The 21,976-nt window shown below is 41.3% G+C and overlaps 2 protein-coding genes across 5 annotated transcripts; one reads left to right on the forward strand and one right to left on the reverse strand.

The window, feature by feature from the left end:
* Positions 1-1,928: 1,928 nt before the first annotated feature.
* On the forward strand, positions 1,929-14,850 carry rassf8a (Ras association domain family member 8a). 4 transcript variants are annotated; one of them, XM_072385571.1, is made up of 6 exons: positions 1,929-2,459; positions 7,471-7,672; positions 9,594-10,393; positions 10,559-10,756; positions 11,260-11,401; positions 13,021-14,850. In XM_072385571.1, the coding sequence occupies exons 2-6, from the start codon at positions 7,570-7,572 to the stop codon at positions 13,140-13,142; spliced, it is 1,365 nt and encodes a 454-aa protein (XP_072241672.1). In that variant the 5' UTR covers positions 1,929-2,459; positions 7,471-7,569; the 3' UTR covers positions 13,143-14,850. The 4 variants fall into 4 exon arrangements, with proteins under 4 accessions (XP_072241672.1, XP_072241671.1, XP_072241674.1 ...); XM_072385570.1 differs by having other exon boundaries at positions 1,929-2,439; XM_072385573.1 differs by having other exon boundaries at positions 1,929-2,439; positions 9,594-10,387.
* A 2,195-nt stretch (positions 14,851-17,045) lies between these two features.
* Positions 17,046-21,058, reverse strand: bhlhe41 (basic helix-loop-helix family, member e41). Its single transcript, XM_072385576.1, has 5 exons — positions 20,505-21,058; positions 20,350-20,416; positions 20,076-20,183; positions 19,868-19,979; positions 17,046-19,572 (listed from the first exon to the last, which is right to left on the reverse strand). Exons 1-5 carry the CDS (start codon positions 20,564-20,566, stop codon positions 18,632-18,634), a joined length of 1,290 nt encoding a protein of 429 aa, XP_072241677.1. The 5' UTR covers positions 20,567-21,058; the 3' UTR covers positions 17,046-18,631.
* Positions 21,059-21,976: the final 918 nt, after the last annotated feature.

The raw sequence follows: 21,976 nt of genomic DNA on the forward strand, positions 1-21,976 counted from the left end.
TCAATAGAAGTGTACAAAAAAAAAAACATCAAGTATGAAACAAAGGGTATAAAACAGACATTTTGTGTTGGAAAAATTCCAAGTTATATGCAAAAAAGTTAAATAAAACTGCTTAAACAAACAAACAAAAAAATCCCTCTTTCCAGCAGGTACTGCAGTTAAACTACAGGTGTGCCCGATAACATTAACAATAGGAACATTTGATTTAATGAAGACGTAGCCTACCTGGAAGGTTTTATGCAAAGAGCCATCATTAACATGATTACTGTGATAGAGATCTATTTACCATAGAGATTTCAATGGTGGCTTTGAAAGCATTTCATTAATTTAATTTACTGAAATGAAAGTGAGTGAAACTTACAGCTTTACATGTGTCTTCTGATTAAGTAAAACCAATAATAGCAGGTTTGTTGGCTAAGAGCTTGCAGTTGTTGATTACACCCCTGCTGGGTTCTGGAAATATGCATATGTGATATCTGAGACAAGAAAATATCTACATAAGACTGTTACTATTGCTATTTTATCATAACATGTGAGTCTTTTCTGTCACAAGAGGGCAGTAAGCCTCTGTTTATAATACGAGATCCCACTGCTCATGGTACCCTGCAGTTCCAGTTGAATATTTTTTGTTCAATCCACAGTCATTTTAAAAAGAGCTCCATCCTGTTCCAGGTCCAGATAAAACAAAATGTTCTTCTTATCTAACAGTGTCTCAGTTATATCTTCCCTGCATCTTCCAAGAGATCTTTAGGGAAACATATCTGTTAAAGACACTGGTCACGAGGGTGGTGTTATTGTTATTGCATTCATTTTCAGTCTCTTCATGTGTTTTCTTTTTAGCATCTTAAATGTCTGTTAAATGCCAGACGTTACACGTCTGTATCCTGAAAGATGCATCTCCCGGGAAAGGGTATATAATGGGGACACTCCCTCACAGACATACTTATGTTCTGAGGCATGCTGGCCTTGATATGCATGGCATGCCAACAAATAGAAAAACAACATTACAGACTACATGATAAAAACAGAAGAGCATAACAAATGGACAGCATACACAGCACTTTGCAAAATGCAGGCGCATAAAGACTTGGTGAAATGTTTCCGCTTTCTGGAGGTGTCTTTGCTGTGGCTGTTGTGTTTTGTCCAACTCTGTCATGTTTTGCACCATAATGAACCCCTCAGTCATTATGTTCATCAGACATGTTTTGAATCAAGGTGTGAAATACTGATCTGCTCTTTATCTTATCCTTGAATGCATCTGATTGAATAATTCACTGGTGCACACAGTTTTCAGAGAGTTTCTGCAGGTCAACAGAAGACAAAGGTGCACACTTTAGTTTAGTTTCTGAACATTTTTCATCAGATTTTGAGGTCACTGCAGCACTTGATGACCATCTGAGAGACCATCATTAAAAAAAAACGGAGTGATATGTTAGGAGCTTGTTTTGTATTCAAAGTAGAGAAAGGTTTCCAGCTTTCAAGACAAATATAAGCATAGTTTTCCCTCTTTTTTAAAACTCTGTATTTTAAAGTTATGTCCAAAATTGGTGCCGATATTTAAACACAGTTTGGAAATAGGAAAACTGAGATAGCGCTTGGAAGAAAAATCACGATGTTTAATTTTAGCTTGGATACATGAGAGAGAGGTCATTTATCAATTTTCCAGAAACATTTATGTGTGTTTTGGGGTTAGAGAATAAGCTTCAACTTTATTTTTGGCGAGCTTTTAAGCCTGGTCTTAACATAATAAAATGGACACACAGATACGATTCCTAATCTAAATGTTTTTGATTCCGTTGCTTCTGGAGAAAAGTGTGCTTCATCTGTTGTGTAGATATTCCGTATGTGTAAAAGTTGGATAAATGTATCCTCCCCTCAGTGTTTTGCAGCTTTAAACAGTCCACAATGCCTTGCGGTGTCCCAGTTCCAACGCGATGTATTTACCAGCAGGAGTAATGAACCAGGGGAGAGGAGAGGGGCATTTTCCGCAGCTTGCTGCTGAGACCGCAGAGGAGTAGCGCCTGGAGAGGACGCACGCAAACTTTAGGACAGCGGCTTTTAACGTCCTTTATCTAATTATGGAAGCGTTTGCGCGCTGTTACTCTGGTTTTGAAACGTGACTTTGTTGCAGTTCGCTGGAAGTGATTTACTGTGCAGTGGGGAGGGAGAACAACATTTGCGGATTTCACGCTTTTACCTGTGTTTTCTTCCCAAACTTCCACCCGGAGAGGGAGAGCTGAGCTGTATCTTGTTTGTGCCGTAAAGGTAGGACCACCACGGACATAATTCTAATAGACTGCGCCGCAGCTGAGCCTGTTGTAGTAGAGAGGCGGAGATAACGGAAACATTTCTGTAGTGGAATAGTTCTGCTACTCTCTGAAGCAACTACAAGCCCTTTACGCCATTACTCCAGCCTCCACACCGACTACAAACACAGAGGTTGGTTGGAATGTTTAAAGGTGCTCGTGTTTCCTTTTTTTCGTTTGTTTGTTTTTGTCTGTCATGATGTTGGGTGCCGAAATATTAAGCTTAGAGTGATTTTAACCACCCCTTTTTATGTGAAATTCACAGCTATTCTAAGTTAAGATCATGTAGTTTTCTCCTCTTATAGTGTTGCCCAAAAGTCCAAATGTCTAACCCTAACCCAGCAGGACATTCACCAAATGTGATGTTTTACACTTACTGGTATATTACAGATGTTTCTTATCAGCTGCAGCATCATCTACAAATGTTTCTAGCTCTTGCACTCTGGAAAATCTTCAGCAGTCATTTTGAACAGCAGAATCTGACCTGAAAATAAAAAAACCTGACACAGTTCATCTTGTGTAAAGCATAACACCCTGTGCAGCAGACCAACTTGTGGAGTTGTTGCACTAAGACACAAGGTTTAATGCCCTCACAGAAGTTTGCTTGAGTTGAGGAATAGGATCATGTAATTTAGTGGTCTTTGCTGCGTTCACTTGTGTTGGAGCAGCATGAAGGAAAGGCTGAAAGCAACCACCGACAGACCGGAAAGAAAATAAATGTGGCACTTTTGTTTGTGACTGCCATCCCAGCTGCTCCTGTCAAACCATTTAATTTCATAAATGCTCATATGCAAGAGAGTGAGTCAGCTCCAGATGATGTTTTACAAACCACAGTAACATGTATGAATTGGCCAGATGCCTCTTGTAGCCCTGCTGTGTTGCTGCTCAGCCTCTGCCCTGCTGCAGGAGCCTGCTGGCTCTTCAAAGCTGGCCAGTGAGCAGTGAATATGGCAATGGAACAAAGACGGCATTATTGCTGGCTGAGCGTGCCGTCCAGATGTTTGAGATTCTGCCAGCGCTGACCTCCCAAATGGGGGAGGCTGCTTCAGCTCCTAATAGTTTAATATCAACCAGGCAAAGAGACAGAGGAGTATAGCCCCAGGGCGGGGGCCACTGAAGAGCTCATAGGAGCTGTGGGTGTTGTGTTAGCGTGACTGAATGTGGGATTTTTCTCGAGCACCCCTTCAAAGTGGGGCAAAATAACTCTGAGCAGGAACTGGGTCTAACTTGTTTGTTATTTAGTTTTCATGTTGGGGTGTCTTTGTAGCTTTAGGCCGTTGACCTACGGGTCACTGTTCTAACCCATTAAGATCTGTTTCAGCATATGAACATCTCCATCCAAAGTCCTAACTGGTTTAAGTGTATTCAGTTGAGTCTTTTTGTAAAGGTCTTATTGAGTGATGGCAATGTCCCCTCTGACTGCTGATTAATTAGCAGTTATCTTTGTTAGAAGCATTCAATCTTATTGTTGTGTAGCAGCAAATTAGACATGAAATTAGTTGTGGAAGAACATGATGAACATTAGAAAAGGTGCTTCATCTGTTTTTGTTTTTCAGAAACGAACTGTCATTGCATACCTTTTAGTTGTTTCTGGGCTTCCAAGATCACATAACTGAGAAGGACCCATAACTTTCTTATCTCTTATTCATGGCCAGTTGCTTTCTCACAGCCCAGGAATGCATCTTCTGGATGTTATCAGTTCCCTCTCCACAGGATCAAGGCCTGTCTCTGGTCTTTACCATGCTCTGTAATGTTTACACTCACAGACGGTATTGTATGCACACTAAGCTGACATAGCTGTGATGAGGACCTTCTTTGACTTGGTTACCACTGCAATACTCTTAACCACAATGGCTCCATCCTGTCAGCATGTCATACAATGACTGTAAGCTCTTGGCAAGAGTTTAGACTGATTCAGGCCCAGAGATTAGATGCGTTTCTGTAGTCATCGTGCATGATGATTATTTGAGAGAATTGAAATGGGAGAAAGGGATTCCTGACAGTTTGTTTCAGCACAGTCACCAGCAGCAACTCTACAAAACCGGTGCCTGTCTTTGGCTACTCGCAGAGATCCATTTCACAACAGATCTGTTGCCAATTACAGCAGAGTATGAATTGCTAGTAGTTACATGCTACTCTAGAGGGGAAGAAGCAGTGTGAATTAAAGTTTGGTAACCAATCGGTGAGAAGGTTTCAAGCACTGGACCAATGTTGCTAGTCCAAAAGTTATAGCCTTTTGTCTTCGATTAACAGCAGTGTGGGGGAGTTTCTGATGACATGAACCTTTTTTATAATGAATTTGTTTTTAGGAGCATCTTTGATATGAATTCTCTCTAAATGATAATGCACAAAGTTGACCATGTTGTTGAATTGCCGTGTTGTTGAGTACCTGAACACGACATGTTGAATAAAGTATTTTTCTATTCTATTCTAACTTGTTGAACAATGGTCAGCAAATGTTGACAGGAACCAGGATATCATTGCTTTGTGGAGCCAGAACATGTTAACCTTAGGGTTTTCCTTCTCCCTCATGTTCACTCTTGGGTTTTGTTTTAATAAGAATTTTGTTTGTTTAGCAAACTACTAACCTGGCCGAGATAGAGGTTGGTTTGTGATGCTCGACAGCTTGTAAAGCCTCTAAATGTGCTGCAACAGTATTGAGTATTTCTTTTTGGTGTATATTACTGAGATATATTAGTTGTGTTGAAACCCCCACAGTAGCATATGGCAGAATGTTTACACCAGCAGCCCGTTGAAGCCTTTTCCCTGCCAGCTTGGTGTGCTCCTGTTGGTCTGGAGAACTGTCATCAGCAGCCGGGCAGACGTGCCGCTCACTGCTGCTCACACACTCCTCACTGCTCAGAGAGGAATGCATCTCGAGTCAGTGTTGTTCAACACCACACTGAAACAATCAGTGCTATCGGGCCCTGAAGTCATCTGGATTTTAGGTTTTACAGGAGTTTATAATCTCAACTGAGCTTTAATAGAACTCACAGAAATCCAAGTGCTCCTCTGCCTCATGAAATGCCTCTCTGGCACAAAGCAAGCTGCACAAATCAGGAGGCGGGCATCCCCCCAGGCTGTGGCTTCGACGGGCCAAAGGAATGGAGCTTGCAGAGCTGAGGATGGCACTGTGCCCTGCACCACTGTGCTGGTATCATCAGTTGGGTTTTTTAGGTTAATGTTAATGAATACAAATGGTACGAGTCTGGACCAAAGCAAGTGACCTTTGGAAATGGCCGCTGAGTCGTCTTGAGCTTCTGTAAAAGAAGATTGCAATTTATTTTTCTAATGCCAGAGCATTAGACAACACTCCATGCTGTGGTATTTATAAATCCCTCAGTCTCATATAGTCGGTCTCATACGTTTGTCTTAAAGTGTTGCTGTAGACGGTGTTTTTTTCCCATCTCAGACCCCTTCCCCCTTTAGTGTATCCAAACTCCTTCTCCCCAGCTGATCTGCTGTGCCTGCTTTGTGTCAAGACCAAGTCTATTACTGTTTAAAACATCTCTTTGCACAAAGGGGTTAAACAAAATGGTGACAATGTTTTTGAGCAACTACACTGAAAATCTCAGTCTTCTTGTCTGTGAATTTTTTTTCCAGTTCCTCTCCATCCCTCAGCTTTTTACAGCCATTTAAGGACTGTCTGAATGAGGGACAAAAGTACTTTCAAACCATCTGTGAGTGTGCCAAGAATAGTGTGAGCAGGCGACCGACAAGGGTGACGCTCTTCCAGCTATGAATGCACAGCCGTGCACGCCGGATTAATCCAAAAGTGGCACCGTTTTGAATGGAACTCCAAGGTTTTGTTTTGTATCGTGATGGTTTTGAGAAACAATTGTGGAATTGTTAACACCATGTATCAATCAAAAGAATCAAACCTTTGCTGTTTTCACTTTCTTAAATGTAAAGATTTGCTCTCCTGTATGACACTTTGTGCTTTGGACTGGAAACGTGAGCTTTTTCTAGATGTCACCTTGAACATGTGATGTGTATTTTTAAGTCGGCAATCAGAATGATTATTGTAACGCCCATCTGTCTTCCTTTGGATGCTTTTGTTACCTCGAAGTACTGCTCAGTGTCGTGAATATATTTTTAAAAGCTGTTGGTTGAGGATATGACAGAGACTGGTGTGGATGACTTTGTGAGGGTACGGCACATGTGGGCTGGGGGAGGTGTAATTGCTGGGGAGATGGCGAACAATAGGACCGTTTGACACAGTGCTGTAGGTGCACTGAAGGTTAGATTCATAGAGAGTGATCGGCCGTTCATTCCATCTTTGTTGACTGTCCTTGAGAAACATTTTGAACGACCCCTAAATTTAGGGGTTTGTTTTGTCAAAACCGTGTTTTGTCAAAAGCTGTTCATCTTTTGATTTGTAGATCTGATAATGTGAGGAACCAGTCTACATTTGCACATCCGCCTAACTCGTGTTGGAAATATTTAAGTCATGTTAGTAGACAGCTGGGCAGTCTCAGAAAACATCAAAACCAAGCACACAATGCAGCCTCAACAACATTTCAGACGAAACAAACAAAAAATTTAGAGGATGCAGCAGTGAGAAGGAAGGCAAATCGTTAATACCGAATGCAGCAGCATTCAGGAAACGACTCAAACAACATTTAACTAAACACATTTTTAGAAATGTTGTTTTTCTTTTTCATTTTTTAGATTCGCTGTCCCGCTCCTTTGGGGACAGCACATTAATATCATAATGAAAACTTTCTCTGCTCCTTTGTGTTATGAATCTTCTTTCTCGCTCCACATTTCCAGTCCCTTTTGTATTTTTGTTGTTTCTGTGTTACTGAACAAAAATTTCTGTGGTCAGTGCTTCCATCCGATTCTCAGTACAAAAGCAGGAACTGGGCTTGAGAATGTCTGCTGGCAGATTCTTCCTGCACCCCCAACAGATGTGCACCTATTCATAGAGAAGAACAAAACAACAGTGTTACAGCGAGGTGGCCCTGGCATGTCTGGAGTTCAGTCTCCACTGGACTGTTCTTTAACTTTTAAGCTAGTGCTAAAATAACCTTATTCCTCCATTTAATTTTTCTACCATTTTTTTTCCAACGACTTAAGCTTGCAAGCATAGAAGCCTTGTAACTTTGGCCTCGAGTACATCCTGACTAACTGCTTCCTGTTTTTCCCTGCGTTTCCTCCACAGTGAATTAGCCAGAGGGTTTTCAGCCGCCCTGCATCACTACAGTCTTCAATAATGTTGAGGCCAACTCACCACAACTGGCCCCCTCACTTCTGACCCAAAATGGAGCTCAAAGTCTGGGTGGACGGAGTCCAGAGAGTTGTATGTGGGGTCACAGAAGCAACCACCTGCCAGGAAGTGGTGATTGCTTTGGCTCAGGCCATAGGTAAATATTCCTGTTATTATAGAAGCTACAGCAAGCAAACCTGAGGCACAAGCTGTCATGTAGCCAAGAAATGTTTGAGGAATTATAGTGTTTATATCCATATATTTTCTGCGTCATGTTTCTGGAGCACATATTTAAGTCTTATCAGGATCATTCGTGATAAAAGAGGGCTACAGATACTGCTTGGTAAACAATGTTATTTACATGTTGGCCGGTGAATGTATGACTCTGAATTTTAGGTTACATTTTGAATAACATATAGACGGAGCAGTTTCATCAAGTTGTTTCGCATTCACCTATCCCCAGCTCTAATCTGGGTTTAGGTCTCTGTAAAATACCAAGCTGCCGTTTTTTGCAAACTGAAAAGAAGTCCTGATGAAGTAAACAACTATCATCTTTCGTGCCTACTCGGTAAGCTCCTGCTGAGATGCAGTGGGCCATAATCAGGAGCTATATTGGTACTTTCTTGGATTTAAGCGCCCCGCTTTCCCATATGGCTCCTTCAGGAACGGGGGGCACTTGAGCATACTGTATTGACATCACTTCCCACAAAGCGCAGGGGAGGAGGAGGGAAAGTCTGACTCATCCCTCAGTCTCCTGCCAAACTGTGAAAGCAGCACTTCTTTCTGAGCCCCCTCCTCTGCTTCTTGATATTTAACACGTACTGTAGACGCCATGTTAAGTGACCAAACATCAAGTATTGACTTGAACCTTTGATATTTAAGAAGCATCTCTGTCTATCCAGTCGTAGAAATGATTGTGTCCAGAGTTTCTCTAACGAGCGTGAAGCAATTTATCATAATGATGCAATCAAATGTGAAAAGGTTCTGAAACTAGTTGATAACTTGCGGATACACTGCTACACTACTTGCATGGTCTCTTGTTTAACTGCTCTGTTTTGCGTGACTCCATGTTTTATAAAACTGATGAAAGAGCACCAAACTCTCTGCCTCTGATTGACTGTCCCCGTCTCTCAGAGTCCATTTCTGATTTCTGTGTTGCTTTCTATTAATGATGCCATACGATTATCTCATTTACTTGGCATTTGTCACACTGGAAATGACTTTTTCTTTGTCTCTTTTTCTTGACCTGGTTAGCTTTGAAAATGAACACAATTATGTACAGTGGCAGAGTAAGCAGCACTTGTTAACTGAGTTAAAGTTAAAGTTAATTTTCCTAATGCAGCAGATCTTAAGTCTTATTCAATCAATGTATTAAAGTTCAGAGCACTGTGAAACTACCCAGAAACTTGTCACATATTTGAACTTTGTCATGATTATGCAACTTACATGGATTTTGTCTTTATCTTTAAATTTATAAACAAAAAAGCAGAATGCCAGCAACCTGAAACACACGTACACCTCGACTCTATTTGGGGAAAAATGTATATTCAGCTTTTTTATTTGGTCAAAATAGAAATGAACAAAATGCAGATGTGAAACAAAACAGTTTTATTTGATAGCTGAACATTCTGACTTTGAAAAACCTACCTAAAAGAATGCGTAAAATTACCCAGTTTCAAGTAGATCAAGTAGAGGAAAGAATTGTGGAAAATATAATTAATTCTTTATGGATTATTTTGCTAAACGTAAAGCTAAAATTGCTGCAATTTTATTACAATTTTAAAAGATAAAAAGTGAGAATGTTCAATGTATTTATTTATTCGTTTCAGTAAATACAGTGGCTTAGTGGACTTTCTCCAAACCGATTTTTGCCAGGGGTTGTAATTAATTTGCATCTGCAGAAAGAGGACATTTTGGGGATGAAAACCATCATTTTTGTAAACCAAGCCCCCAGTGTTGAAGATAAAAGTTTGACCTTTCTAAGAAAACCCAACTCTTATAGGGGTTAAAAGAAATTTCCCCATATATGACGAGTCACTGTGCATATACTGTTCTGAATGTGTTTGTGTTGTTTACAGGTCGAACGGGAAGATACACTCTAGTTGAAAAATGGCGGGATACAGAGCGTCACCTTGCCCCTCACGAGAGCCCTGTAGCTTCTCTGAACACCTGGGGTCAGTATGCTGGCGATGTTCAGCTGATCCTGCTTCGCACGGGCCCATCACTGACAGAGCGGCCCCCCTCAGAAGGCCCCCCTCTCAGGGGGCCTGAGCGTGGGCTGCATCGTCAGAGTCTCCCTCCTCTTGCGAAGCTTCGTTACCCCAACGATCGCTCACTCCGTCGGCGTGAACCACGCCGCAAGTCTCTCACTTTCACTGGTGCACCCAGAAGCCTAAGGGACATACTGAGCGGAGGCCGAATTGGTGAGGCCGAGGGCAAGCGAAGACTTCTGATGGGAAATGGTGGAAACCCCCACCATGCAGGATTGGGCTTTGGAACAGCTCCTGCTGGCCTGTGGTCCTGTCGCATGGAAGATCTGGTCAGACTGGTCGGCCTACAGAGAGAGACTCTGAATGTGCTGGAGAAGAAGTTGGAGGCCTATGAGGCTGAGCTCCAAGTCTGGGCTGAAGGTCGAGGGGGCCGAGGTGGAGGATGCACTTTGGGACTGGTCGGAGGGGGAGGGTTGATGGAGGAGATCCTGAAGTTGGAGAAGCATCTGATGAAGAATGAGGTGGAAATGGAGGAGGAAGAATTTTGGGCCACTGAATTGCAGATTGAGCTAGAGAGTGAGAGACAGCTGGAGGAAAGGCTGCAGGAGCTGAGAGGGCGTCTGCAGGGCTGCGAGCTGGAAATCAAAGAAAAGCTGACAATGGTACAGGTGTGCAATCAGTCAAGAGACTTTCCTGGAATATAATGGAAAAAATACATGCTGTTAATATTGCAATCTTTCTACAATCTTTCCTGGAATGTTGGTATATTTTAGTTGGCTACCTCCTTTTAGTCAAATGTTCAGACTTTTTTTTTGTTTTTGTTTTACTTCCAGGGCGTAGAAGCAGGCCTGGAAGAGGAGAAGCTGCAGAGAGAGCGGCAGGAGACCCAGTGGGTCAGTGAGGCTGAGGCTCGGACTCGGGTCCTCAGGGTCAAGACAGAGTTGAAGGCCCAAGAGAGACAGGCTGTCCAGCTGGAGAGCAGCTGCAGGGCTGTGGACAGATCGCTTGGCCAAAACAGCAAGAAACTGCAGGTGAGCATATGGCGACAATATTTAAGACCTGGCCACTCACTCACTAGTCTTGGGAGTATAACTGCATATATTTTAAAGTATTTTTAAGTTGCATAAAGCCTTCTGGGGCTCCAGAGGGAAAACTCCTGTGCCAAATCAGATAAACGAGCCTGAGGAGTACAAGTTTTAAACTGAGCAAATGTGTTTGTATGAAGTTAGAATTATGTGAGCTTACTTGGTCTCTGTAGCCTGCTCCTCATCTCTGCTCGAGGCAAAGAGCTCGAGGTTACACGAGTAGCCACTAGCATAACAGAACCAACTCTAAACAAAGTTGGTAGTTGAGTTGAAAATGTGTAATTTTTATTCTTGTGCTTTTAGTCAAAAAGTTTCTCATAACCAAATCGTAGACGAGCAATTGTCACTCTGTAAACCTGTAAAAGATCAGGTGTGTGAGATGATGTCCAGACGTTGTTGTTAAGATTGGAGCTGCTGGTTTGTTTTTCACTTGGTCTGTTTCATTGAAGGACATGCAGCACGAGCTGGAGCAGCTCACCAAGGAGCTGAGGCAGGTTAACCTGCAGCAGTTCATCAAGCAGACAGGAACCAAAGTCACAGTGCTGCCAGCTGAACCCACTGAGGATGACGCTACCAACAGTCATGTTATAGGTAATGAGATTTTCTTCTGATATTTTCTTCTCTGGGACAGCAGGAGACACTTGGACTATCCCCAGGTCTCTAAATGACAATTGAGGAAGTGACTTCCATTCATTAGTTGTTGACAGAAATGCCAGAGAAGTGTGATGGACTAGAAAGGATCCAACCCAGAAAAGATAAGATTTTTAGTATCCTAGAATGTAGGCTGTTTTAGGGTGGATGTTGCTCTTTGGTTTGTCATCATACATGCAACTATCAACTTATTTTATTATCAAAGAGCAGTCTCCCTGTATCAGTGAAGTCCTCTGTCCAGAAAGGCACCTATTACTTTGTAGCCTCATGTCTTGACAGCCAGCTGAGAGAAAATGACTCAGTTCTGTGTTCATGTGTGAGTGTGGGTTGGTTGGTGATGCAGAGAATGAGCAGAAAAAAGCAGTAATGAAAAGTACATGCAGTACCAGTCTTTCTGCTCCATTTAAAGTGGAAGTAACAGGCTGCCAGCCAACAGTGGCCTGGTACAGACAGACTTAGAAGTCATTCATTCACTCTACATTCTCTTTCTACCCTCCATCCGTCCACCATGTGGTCCCAATGATGTGCTCAGCAGTTTCTGCGATGGGTTCCTTGGACCACAGCTCTGTCATCCTACAGGAAGCCAGCAAAGAGCTGGCACATAAACTAAGAGCACCCAATCTTTAGAGCAAGGCAACATAGGCTATGCACGAGTAATAGCCAGATGGTTGCTAAAAAACTTTATGATAATCCAGTACTGAGAAACAGTTGGATATAACCACCTACTGTTCATTTGACCTTGCAAGCAAAGAGCTGAAAATTCATCTCACAGTTTATTCATTTAACCAAGTTTTGTAAGCACTAAAACAGAAGCATTAACCTACAGTAAATGCAAAAAACAGCAAACTTGTATTAGATTAAGCCTAATTTTTCAAACACACTTCTGAATATTTCTGCACACTAACTTTGGAGGGCTAAAGCAAATTGAAAAATGACACTTTTATTGTGTCAATGCTTTGTTTTGGATGTCCTATTTTGACTTGGATTCATAACATTAAAGGTGGTGCACTAGTTGTGTGAACATTTACTAAGTATATAGAGAAACAGAATGCAGCTATGGTACAAGTATAGCTAAAACGTTTTAACCTATTTGCATTTAGTCAAATGTAGATGTTATTTGTCTTAACTAGAATATGTTTCCAGATAATCTTTCTACTGCTTGACACATGTCGCCATTTTATTGTTTATTGGATTGGGCGTCTTAATTACGCTTCATACTAATTATTTTAGATTATGAAAAGTAATAAATGAGTGGTGATTAACCTCATGTAACCTTCCAATAGACGTGTGGAAATGAAGGCCCTATTGTCTGGCCATTAACTCCACTGCATTGTCTAATTTTCTGCAAAGCTCAGTTGTGCCCCCTGGTGGATTCATAGCAGGAATGTATGATATTGCATCACTTGGAGGGCTGCATGAAAAGGGATCTCCTAAACATTCTACTGTCTTCCACTGGTGCAGTTTAAATTGTCACATGGTAATTCATACCAGGCAAATTCCACTTGGTCAATCAGTAAAGATAGACTTTCATTTTCTCTGTCACACCATTTTCTCTGCAGATTTAGTTCCACTGACAGGCTCACTGAAGCGCCCCGTTTCGTCCCACGCTATGTCCAGTCATCTCCGTGTCCTCCACAGCCCTCTCAGCTCTGGACTGAACCCGGAGGGCATCTACGTGTGACTCTTATGAACTGATGTGTAAGTCAGTATCTAAGGACAGGATGTCTCCGTAGCACATGACTATGCATTTAATTTTTTCTTAATACCTGAAAGCTACTTTTGGTGGGAAGAAACAATCTCTGAATGGAAGTTGAAGAGCACTTGTTGGAAGTAAATGATGGTTTAAAGCTATGGCGTGAAACAAAAAACACAGCAACACCTCCATGTTCCCTGGTCTCTGAACATGTTACTCTCTTAAACGTCTGGCTGTTGTGGACTTCCTATGTAAACATATCCACTTGTTGTACTTTGATTCTCACTTTAGTACCTGCTGTATGATTTGTATTGTTCTCTTCTTAGCATCTTGATTGACAACCCTTTCCCTCCGGACAGTATTCATGAGAATCTTAGTATGTGAATCTGTATTATTTTTCCAGCATCACGACTGGCTCTTATATTAGTGAAGGATCTATTTGAGTCTGTAGTAAAACTGTGAACCTATTACTGTGCTCTGTTTGTTCAACTTAAAACTATGCACAAGTGGTTAATAGTTTTGTTACTGGGGAATGTTACTGTCTGTCCTTACCAAAATGATAGCTTACTGTAAACGTTTTATTACTTTTCAGCTTTACTTAGCCAGCTAGTGTATTTTATGACAAAGCGGTGCATACGCAGTTACAAAAATGCAGGCTCTGATTCCAGCAGTAATTGCTGCATATTTAAACAGTGTTAATTATCCTCTTAAGCTGATTTTTTTTTTTTGTTGTTGTTGTTTTATGACTACACAGTATATTTTTGAATGTATTATGCTTGTTTTTCCTAAGTATCACGTGGCCAAAGATTAGCGGGTCTTATTGCATGATTGTGTTGGCCATATATGAATGTGCAGAGTACCCGTAGTGCAGTAAATCTGTTGATCTAAAAATGGTGGCATGGAATCATAGAATGAATGGTCACAGGTACTGTGTGAATTAGAGTTTGAGTCGGTGATGAAAACGGCTTGGGTGTGTTTGTCCGCATGCATGCGCATGCATTCAGAATAATCAAGGTTACAAGAACCTCCTCGAGCATAGATCAACAATGTGCGTTTGTCTGTAAGTCTGTGTTTTTAGAAGTTTGCGTGTGTGTGTGTCAAGCCAGAACAGCCAAGTTACAAAGCCAGTCTTAGGTTGTAGTTCAGCTGCTAAACACGTCAAAGTGCCTTATATTCATTCCACAAATGGCGTTTTGAAATAATGTACAATGAAGATTTTAGTGGGGACCTTGAAGGAATGATCATAGTGAGTTAGGATCACATGTCAGTTGATATTAGTTCTGAACTGCGACCAATGTTAAAAGCACGACAACGAAGAAAAACTTTTTTTTTTTTTCTGTCAGTGTTTTGTAGCAATGTCAAAGGAAAGAACACGCTATTAGTACTCTGTGTTTGCCACTGTGTTGTTACCATAATACAATGTCCTGTCAAATGTATTAACATTTAAGTAGTTTTTTGTCTTTTTCTTGTCTTGCAACAGATGTGTACTGTAGTTTTGATCAGTACTGTCGCATAGTTGTGGTCACTGTTTACAACTGCATATCTTTTAGACAACTCTAAGATGTCGACTGTACGTAACCTGATTTTATTTTTCCTGCCTTACTATACTGCAAAGTGTGGACAGGTATGTATGTTTGTAACAGGCTGCTGATATGATATGGATTGCATGGTTCAATAAACCATATGACAAAAATTAGACGTCTCTCAACTGGCACTCGATGAAATTGTTTAAAATTGATTGTGGATGTAAATCAATGGGGATTTATTTTTGTCAAACTGCTTTATTTGTTCAACTTGAAGTTTTCATGCTTTACACCACTAGAGGGAGACATTTACACAACAATGGTGAGGGAAAAAAAGTTGGGGGGACACATGAAGGAGAATCGATAGTTATTTTTTCTCATGGTAGAATGAAATGAGAAGAAATGCTGTTGGCATGTAAAATGCTAATTAACTTAACATAATGAGTCATGCTGCTTAGCTTGAAATGAGACTAATTACAGTATTGCTTATAGTGGTGCATGAAACTCAATGAACATTTAAGAATCTTACCCATGTCTGTTAGGCCACAAATATAACCCAGATCACCAGCTTTTAACACAAATCTAAATGGCAGAAAACTCATGAGTGAAAAGTACACTTGGTCATTCATTTATTCATCCAAATGTTCCAACAACACGTGAGCTTCTGCTTTTAGTATCTGATATTATTCCACTAGTGAAGTAATAACTGAAAGAGTTTCCAGTAACTGTTGATCAGTGGACATCGGGAGGGGGGAAGAGAATTTGAGCCTATTTTTCTGCACAGAACAGCTTGAACTCTGAAATGTTTGCAGGCTTACTAACATGAACTGTTGGGTTCAGGACTTTGAATTGGCCACTCCAGAACATTAACTTTGTTAACTTTTAACCATTATTGGGAAGGACTTTGGGGTTGTGCCATAAGACACTAATTTTCTTGAGATCCAGGTCACTGACAGATCCTCGCATTTCCTTTAGATATAGTTCTAATTGTGATATTTGGTTTGTTCTTTCCATCCATCTTCAAAGTATTCTTCTAAAACCCCTCTGGCTCGTTCATGTGATCTTTCAGGAACAGCAGACAGGCATCTTTTTAGGTGAGCAGCTTTCTCTTTGCAGCCTTTCCCGATGATGGGATCATGAACATTAACATGAGGCCTTCAGCTGCTTAGAAATGACCCCTTTGTGATTTCACAGATTATTACACATCTTGCTCTTTGTGAATTATTTGTTGGTCTAACTGTGACCTTTTTTGAGATGGTTTTCCAACTACGTCTAGCTGGAAGAGCATAAGCAGCTCTTTTTCTGAGGTCCTCAGAGAGCTCCTTTGTTTGAACTATTACACACTTCCACAAATTTGTTGTGGAGATTAAACTTAGATCCTTATGATAAAATGGCCTACTGTCACCAGATATTTTCCCCTGTGACTGAAAGCACCTGACTCCACTTTCATTTTCAAAATAGCTAATCCTAAAGTTTGCATCATTCTGCTCACTTTAAACTAATCATCATAATGTTTTGTCTTAATTGTTTTGTATATTCTTCTACCCACTTTTGAGATTTAAGAGGAAACCTTATCATGTTGTATTCCTGCAGAAATATAGCAAACTCTAAAGGTTTCGCAAACTTTCAAGCACCCTATGTATGATTAAATAAAGGACAATATATTTACCTGAACTTTCAAGTAACTGTATCCTACAGTTAGAATGTGAGGATGCAAAAGTAAACAGTCTATAGTTGTTTTTTCATTTTAATTATTACATTAGTGCTCCATGAATTTACTCAAATAAAACAGGCTGCGTTCACTCTTGAAACCTGGTGTAAACTGTAATCTGACTCATATGTTGCCAAAGTTCCTAAAAAACATTGTTTGAAAAGATTAACCTGAAATTACAGTCGGCCAGTTAATGGCAACAACAAAGACCAGTTTTGATCCTGCTTAAAGCTTTTGACAAGTTGGGAGGCCGCTTGTTTTTCATCAGTCTCTGCAGACTGACTGTAATCTTTCTTCATCACCCTTTTATCACATGATTTTTTTTTAAAGCCGTGGCTTACTGTACATTCCTTTGCTGTGACCTGTCAGCTGATTGTTACATTACATTCCATCTGATCAACATTCAGTATTCTTTATTCACGAGTGCTTTTAGGGGTACTGAACTCTGTACTTTAGTCAAAAATATCCATTACTAGTTGTCTTAATAATTTTCTGATTTCCAAATATTACATTCGGGTCTTCACTGGCAAAGATTCACACTTACTGACTGAAGTTGTATTGCATTTGCTAACCTTGGAGACTATGATAACATACAGAATATGTGTAGAACAAGAAAACCCCTGCAAAGTTTAGTTTTTCATATTTATTTTACAATTCAGCAATAATTTAGAACAGCATATGTGTAAAGCATTAACGAAATGTGCAACAGTTGCTCAGTTAATTCTTTAAAATAAAAAAAAGAAAATCCATAGACCTCTACAACATTGATAAAGACGTGTATACTGAATGGTATATTCACAAAAAAAACCCTATTTACAAACATACATGCCACTTTTTACTGTTGATAAGAGAGTTGAGGCAAAACCAGCTGAGTAAAACTACAAAAAGCATTGTCATGTATGCAAAACACAATGAAAATGGTGTTTATTCAGTCAAATGTACATTTTTTAAAAAGCAGAGCATTATTACACTTGCGGGAATTAGAAAAGACGCCAAGATAATGTTCTTAACATGGCAATGACCACAGTTTCTCTCCCCGTTTTATCAGTTTTACATAATTATCACCTGATGTGTAAAGAATTGCAGGTTTTTGAATCAGATTATGATTTTCTCATGAAAGAGCTAAAAAGCAGTGTTTTGGGAAATTGGGAAAATCGCTAAATCACCACTTTACTGCATGGAATTATCACAAAGCAACTGGGATCTTTTTTGTTTAAGTTAAATCTTGTTTTCTATCAACACAATAGGACAGTTCAAAGAGAACTACAGTGACTGACTTTCAAAATGATAAAGTGACTGCTGGGGGGGTAAAAGCAGATAAAAGTGCACTTAACGTCTCAAAGAGTAAAGATCATCCTACATAGAAAGTTTAACAGCTGGGAAAATACAGGTACATTCAATATCAAAGATCTATAAGGTGCTATCCTACAATGTTTCCTGGAGGTACAGAGGTCACTGCAACTATGTGCAGCGATGTTCCATTTAGGGAACTTATAATTTTGGTCAGGAAAACTCTTAATCTTCTAGTTAGGGATACGCAAAGGAAACTTTTGTAAAGATGAGTTGAAGGAATTCAGACAGAACGCCTCTCCCTTTTCTCATTTCAAATGTGTGATTTTTTAAGATTGCTGACTTTGTGTATGTTGTTCACGGTTGAGATGGTGTGCATGTTGGGAGGTGAGTACCATTCAGTTATCAGCAGGAACAGTAATGTGCCTCCCAACCAGCCTTCCCCCATGCAAAGTTAGGGATGAGGTAATGAGGCATTACAGTTCCAGGAGCTCTTCAGTAGGGCCAATTTAGTGCACATTTACAGGTTGATGAATCAGACGAGCTTCAAGGTAATATTTACAGTCAGAGTGTGCCAGGATGTTAATCATAGGCAGAGGTCAGTTGCAACTTCACACATCTAAAGAGAATCATTGATTGAGATATTGCGCACTGTTGTGGTACTCAAAGTTTTGGCACCAATGCTGCCATGTCAAAATGTTTTATCAAAGAGGATAAAAAACTAAATGCAGCACAACACAGCCGTGAAGTGTCAATCATTGTCGATAGTCATTCAGATTGTTTAATCGAGCAGATAAGTGCAAAAGGCACGCGCCGTCACAACTGTCCCGTTTCACCAAGATACTGTACACGAGAAACTCTTCTGTGAAACCCCGCTTTAAGACTAGCCTAACTGTAAAAATTGAAAATACATGAACTCTGCATCAGAATGCACAAAGAAGTACACAGATTTATTAGCTCGTCTGACATGCAGAAAGCTGGTCTTGTGGGCTATTCTTGCTCTGATACGTTTCACCTACGTCACCCTCTCCATCGTCACTTGCGGGACTTTCATCGCGCTCCTCAGATGAGCTACTCTCAGCCTCGTGTGACCCGTCGTTGTCTACAGAGTGGGAGTCTTTGGACTGAGAGGAGGCACCCAAGTGCGCAGACAGACCGGGGAAAGCAGCAGCAGCTGCCGCGGCCGCCGCTGCGGACGCGTGCGCAGGATATAGCCAGGGGAAAGGGGATGCAAGAGCAGCCGCCGCTGGGTACATGTACTTTTCAATGTTGTTTTTATCGAAAAAAGGCATATATGACGCCGCGGCCGATGGGTTGATGAAGTAGAAAGGCATGCAAAGTGGTGTCTGCTGTCCCACACTGCTTATTCCCATCAGAGAGTTCATAAAAGCCAGATCGGGCCTGGTTGGATCTGCGCCACCGATCCCGTTCCCAGGCCAGCTCATCTTTGGTTTTTTGGCAGCTCGATCATCTCCAAACTCTTGTTTGATCTTCACTGCCTTGGGTCCCTGCGCCTTGTTGCGCTCACATTCTTTTTCTTTGCCATCACTCTTTTCAGCCTCGCCACCGTATCCACTGTCCGTGTCTGTGTCATTTTCGTTAAGCTCTCCGACCTGGGTCCTCTGGATGACCGGGACACAGTTGGCTTGGCTGTCAGATTTCTGGCCATCATGTGCGTCCCCATTGGGTAGCTGGTGCTGTAGCTGTGGCGCGCCGGACTGGAACTGCGCCAGCACCTTGTGAAGGTGGTTGATCAGCTGCGCGCACCTCTGCTCTCGTGCTGTCCAGTTCTCAAACTGACTCAGGTACTGCAGGACCTCTTTGGCACAAGCCTGGAACCCAGAGTGGAACGCATCCAGATCAGCATGAATGGGAGATTTCATCGACCGGTCCCCTGCGGAAAGTTAATAGAGTACCAAATCATTGTTCTGTTGGTTATGGTACGTTAAAACCAGTGACTTCGCAGTCTGAATAAGAAGCTTCTTATTACTTCTCAATATGCATGAAAAACTCCGCAGTCCTTTGCTTCTATTAATATGTTTGCATGCATAAGCACACGTTGGCTTATAAAGTTTCCTTAAGCAGCCATCAACTCATTTTACAAAACAACCTAATTCGCCATAAGAAAATATCAAAAAGTCAAATTTCTACAAATATTTGTAAGTTACCCGTGTGTATGGTCATCTTACCATTCTGTAAAGCAATAATCTTTTGGTGCTGCTGCTCAGTGACTGCAGTCAGTGCGTTTAAATGTTTCAATGTTAACTCCAGGACAACAGCTTTCTCCAAATGTCCGAGCGTCTGTCGGGAAAAAAATACAGAGGTTTAGTTGACTTGTTCGGAGATGCCCTAATCATTCCCTGAGAACGGCAAAAACTTTTTGGAACATCGACTCACCGACAGCTTCAGATGTTCGGGTAATAAATCCTTCAGCTGACCAATACATTCGTTGATTCTGTCTCTCCTCTTCTTCTCTATCAACCGGTGTGGTAACTTGTATGCGTCCTGTTGGCACGGAAAATACAAGCCTTTATTGTAGCCATTAAAACAGAAATATACCCTAGGAGTTTAAAACGTTTAGTGTACGTGGCTATGACAAGTTTCACAAACACAGAAATGTTGCTCGATCAAAACTTGACGTTAAGACTCGAAGGAAAATAAACGCGCGCACCTTCCCACCATCTTCTCTTTTTATTCCTCGCTTGGATTTGCACATGTAGAGCGGGGGGTAATCCACACTAAAAATGAAAGTGTAACATTATTCACAAGGCTGTCATGACTGTTTATCATGCATAGTTTGACAGAGTTTTAAAAAGCGATACTCACCCTAAGAAATCTGCGTGCTCCATGAACTGTCTGTCCTGTAAATGCGGTATTCTTTCATCCATTCCTTCTCTGCAGCCGCTGTTTCGCTTCTGAGCTTCTTTATATAATGTTTGTTATTCCACGACTCGCACACGGACGGCTGAGAGGAGACGGTGCACTGAGCGTGTCCTCCAGTTGAGCTGCGTTTCAGACTGATGTCTATAGAACTCTGAGCTGCCACTTTGCAAAGCTGTCGGCTCGGCTCTGTGGTTAGAGCGCACGCGCGCCTCCGGTTGGGAACAGCTTCCGTCTCACGTGTAGGCTGCACCAGCACAAAGTCCAGTAATTAGACCTTGTGTGTACTACACCAGCTAACGCCGCTGTTCATGGGATGATGTGGACTAAACCATTGCGACCTGGCTACGGAAACGTGATTCATGCGCGAAATTTTGCGAAGGAAAAGACTCACATGCATTTGGACAGAATAATATTCAAAGCGTTTTGCATCTAATACGATTGTGTCCGAAAACTTCGCAGCCCGTGCTTTTTTTGTAACGACTGATGACAGGTTCAGCATGTTCCAGAGTGAGAGAAATCACCAAACTGTGTTGCACCCTGAAGTAAGCCCACAGGTCCGCCTCTCGTGATTTTATGCAAATGTTTCCCGTTTTTTTACTGTTTAGATAATCAGATTTCCCCAGTACCAAATAACTCCTAGTTAAATCTTTTGTGCAAACAGGGAACCGAATGTGAGGTCAATATGCATTAAACACCGAAATATCATTCTTATATAGCACATTGTGTTCGCACCCCTGCGCATTCATGCAGCCTATTACTATATGTGCCGTAGTGCAGGATAACCTGCTCATATATCAGATCTCCAAAGCTGCGTTGTCAGTAACCATGGCACCGACCCAACTGTGTGCTCAAACACGTGCGTCGCGGTTCTTTATTCATCTCAATATGGGTGAAGCTCGCACACCTTTCTAAGAGTGTTATTGTACAAGGAATCATTGCAACACGGGGCTTTGTCAGTGAAATGATAAAATGCAAGAGTGGCCGAATTCACATAGTTCGTGTAAACAGCCAACCAGCTATATTTACTGTAATAAAAGTATACAAAATCCTGAGTAGTCCAATCAAATATTTTAGAGTAAATTATAGATGTTTAATGATTGACTCCAGGGTGATTGACTTTCAGTGACATCTGGTCTTCTTTATTTAGCTTTTAAGTGTTCATAAACACTAAAATCTGAGCCCTTCTAATGCCCTCACATGCTTTATGATCACATTACTTTATCCCGTTAGTCATGTGACTTATCTGGCTGGCAGCATATGGCTCTCTTGTGTAACAGTGCTGACAAAGAGTGATCCCAGTCACTCCTGCTCTCTAATGAAGTGTGACCTCCTCTGTGTTAGCTTTTCATTAACTCATACCTGCTGATTTGCCTGTGTACTTTCCCCATCTTGTCATCAGTGTTACAACAAGAGAA

The sequence above is a fragment of the Leuresthes tenuis genome, unplaced genomic scaffold, assembly GCF_036924035.1.
Source record: "Leuresthes tenuis unplaced genomic scaffold, fLeuTen1.0.hap1 SCAF_5, whole genome shotgun sequence".
Classification (NCBI taxonomy): Eukaryota; Metazoa; Chordata; class Actinopteri; order Atheriniformes; family Atherinopsidae; genus Leuresthes; species Leuresthes tenuis.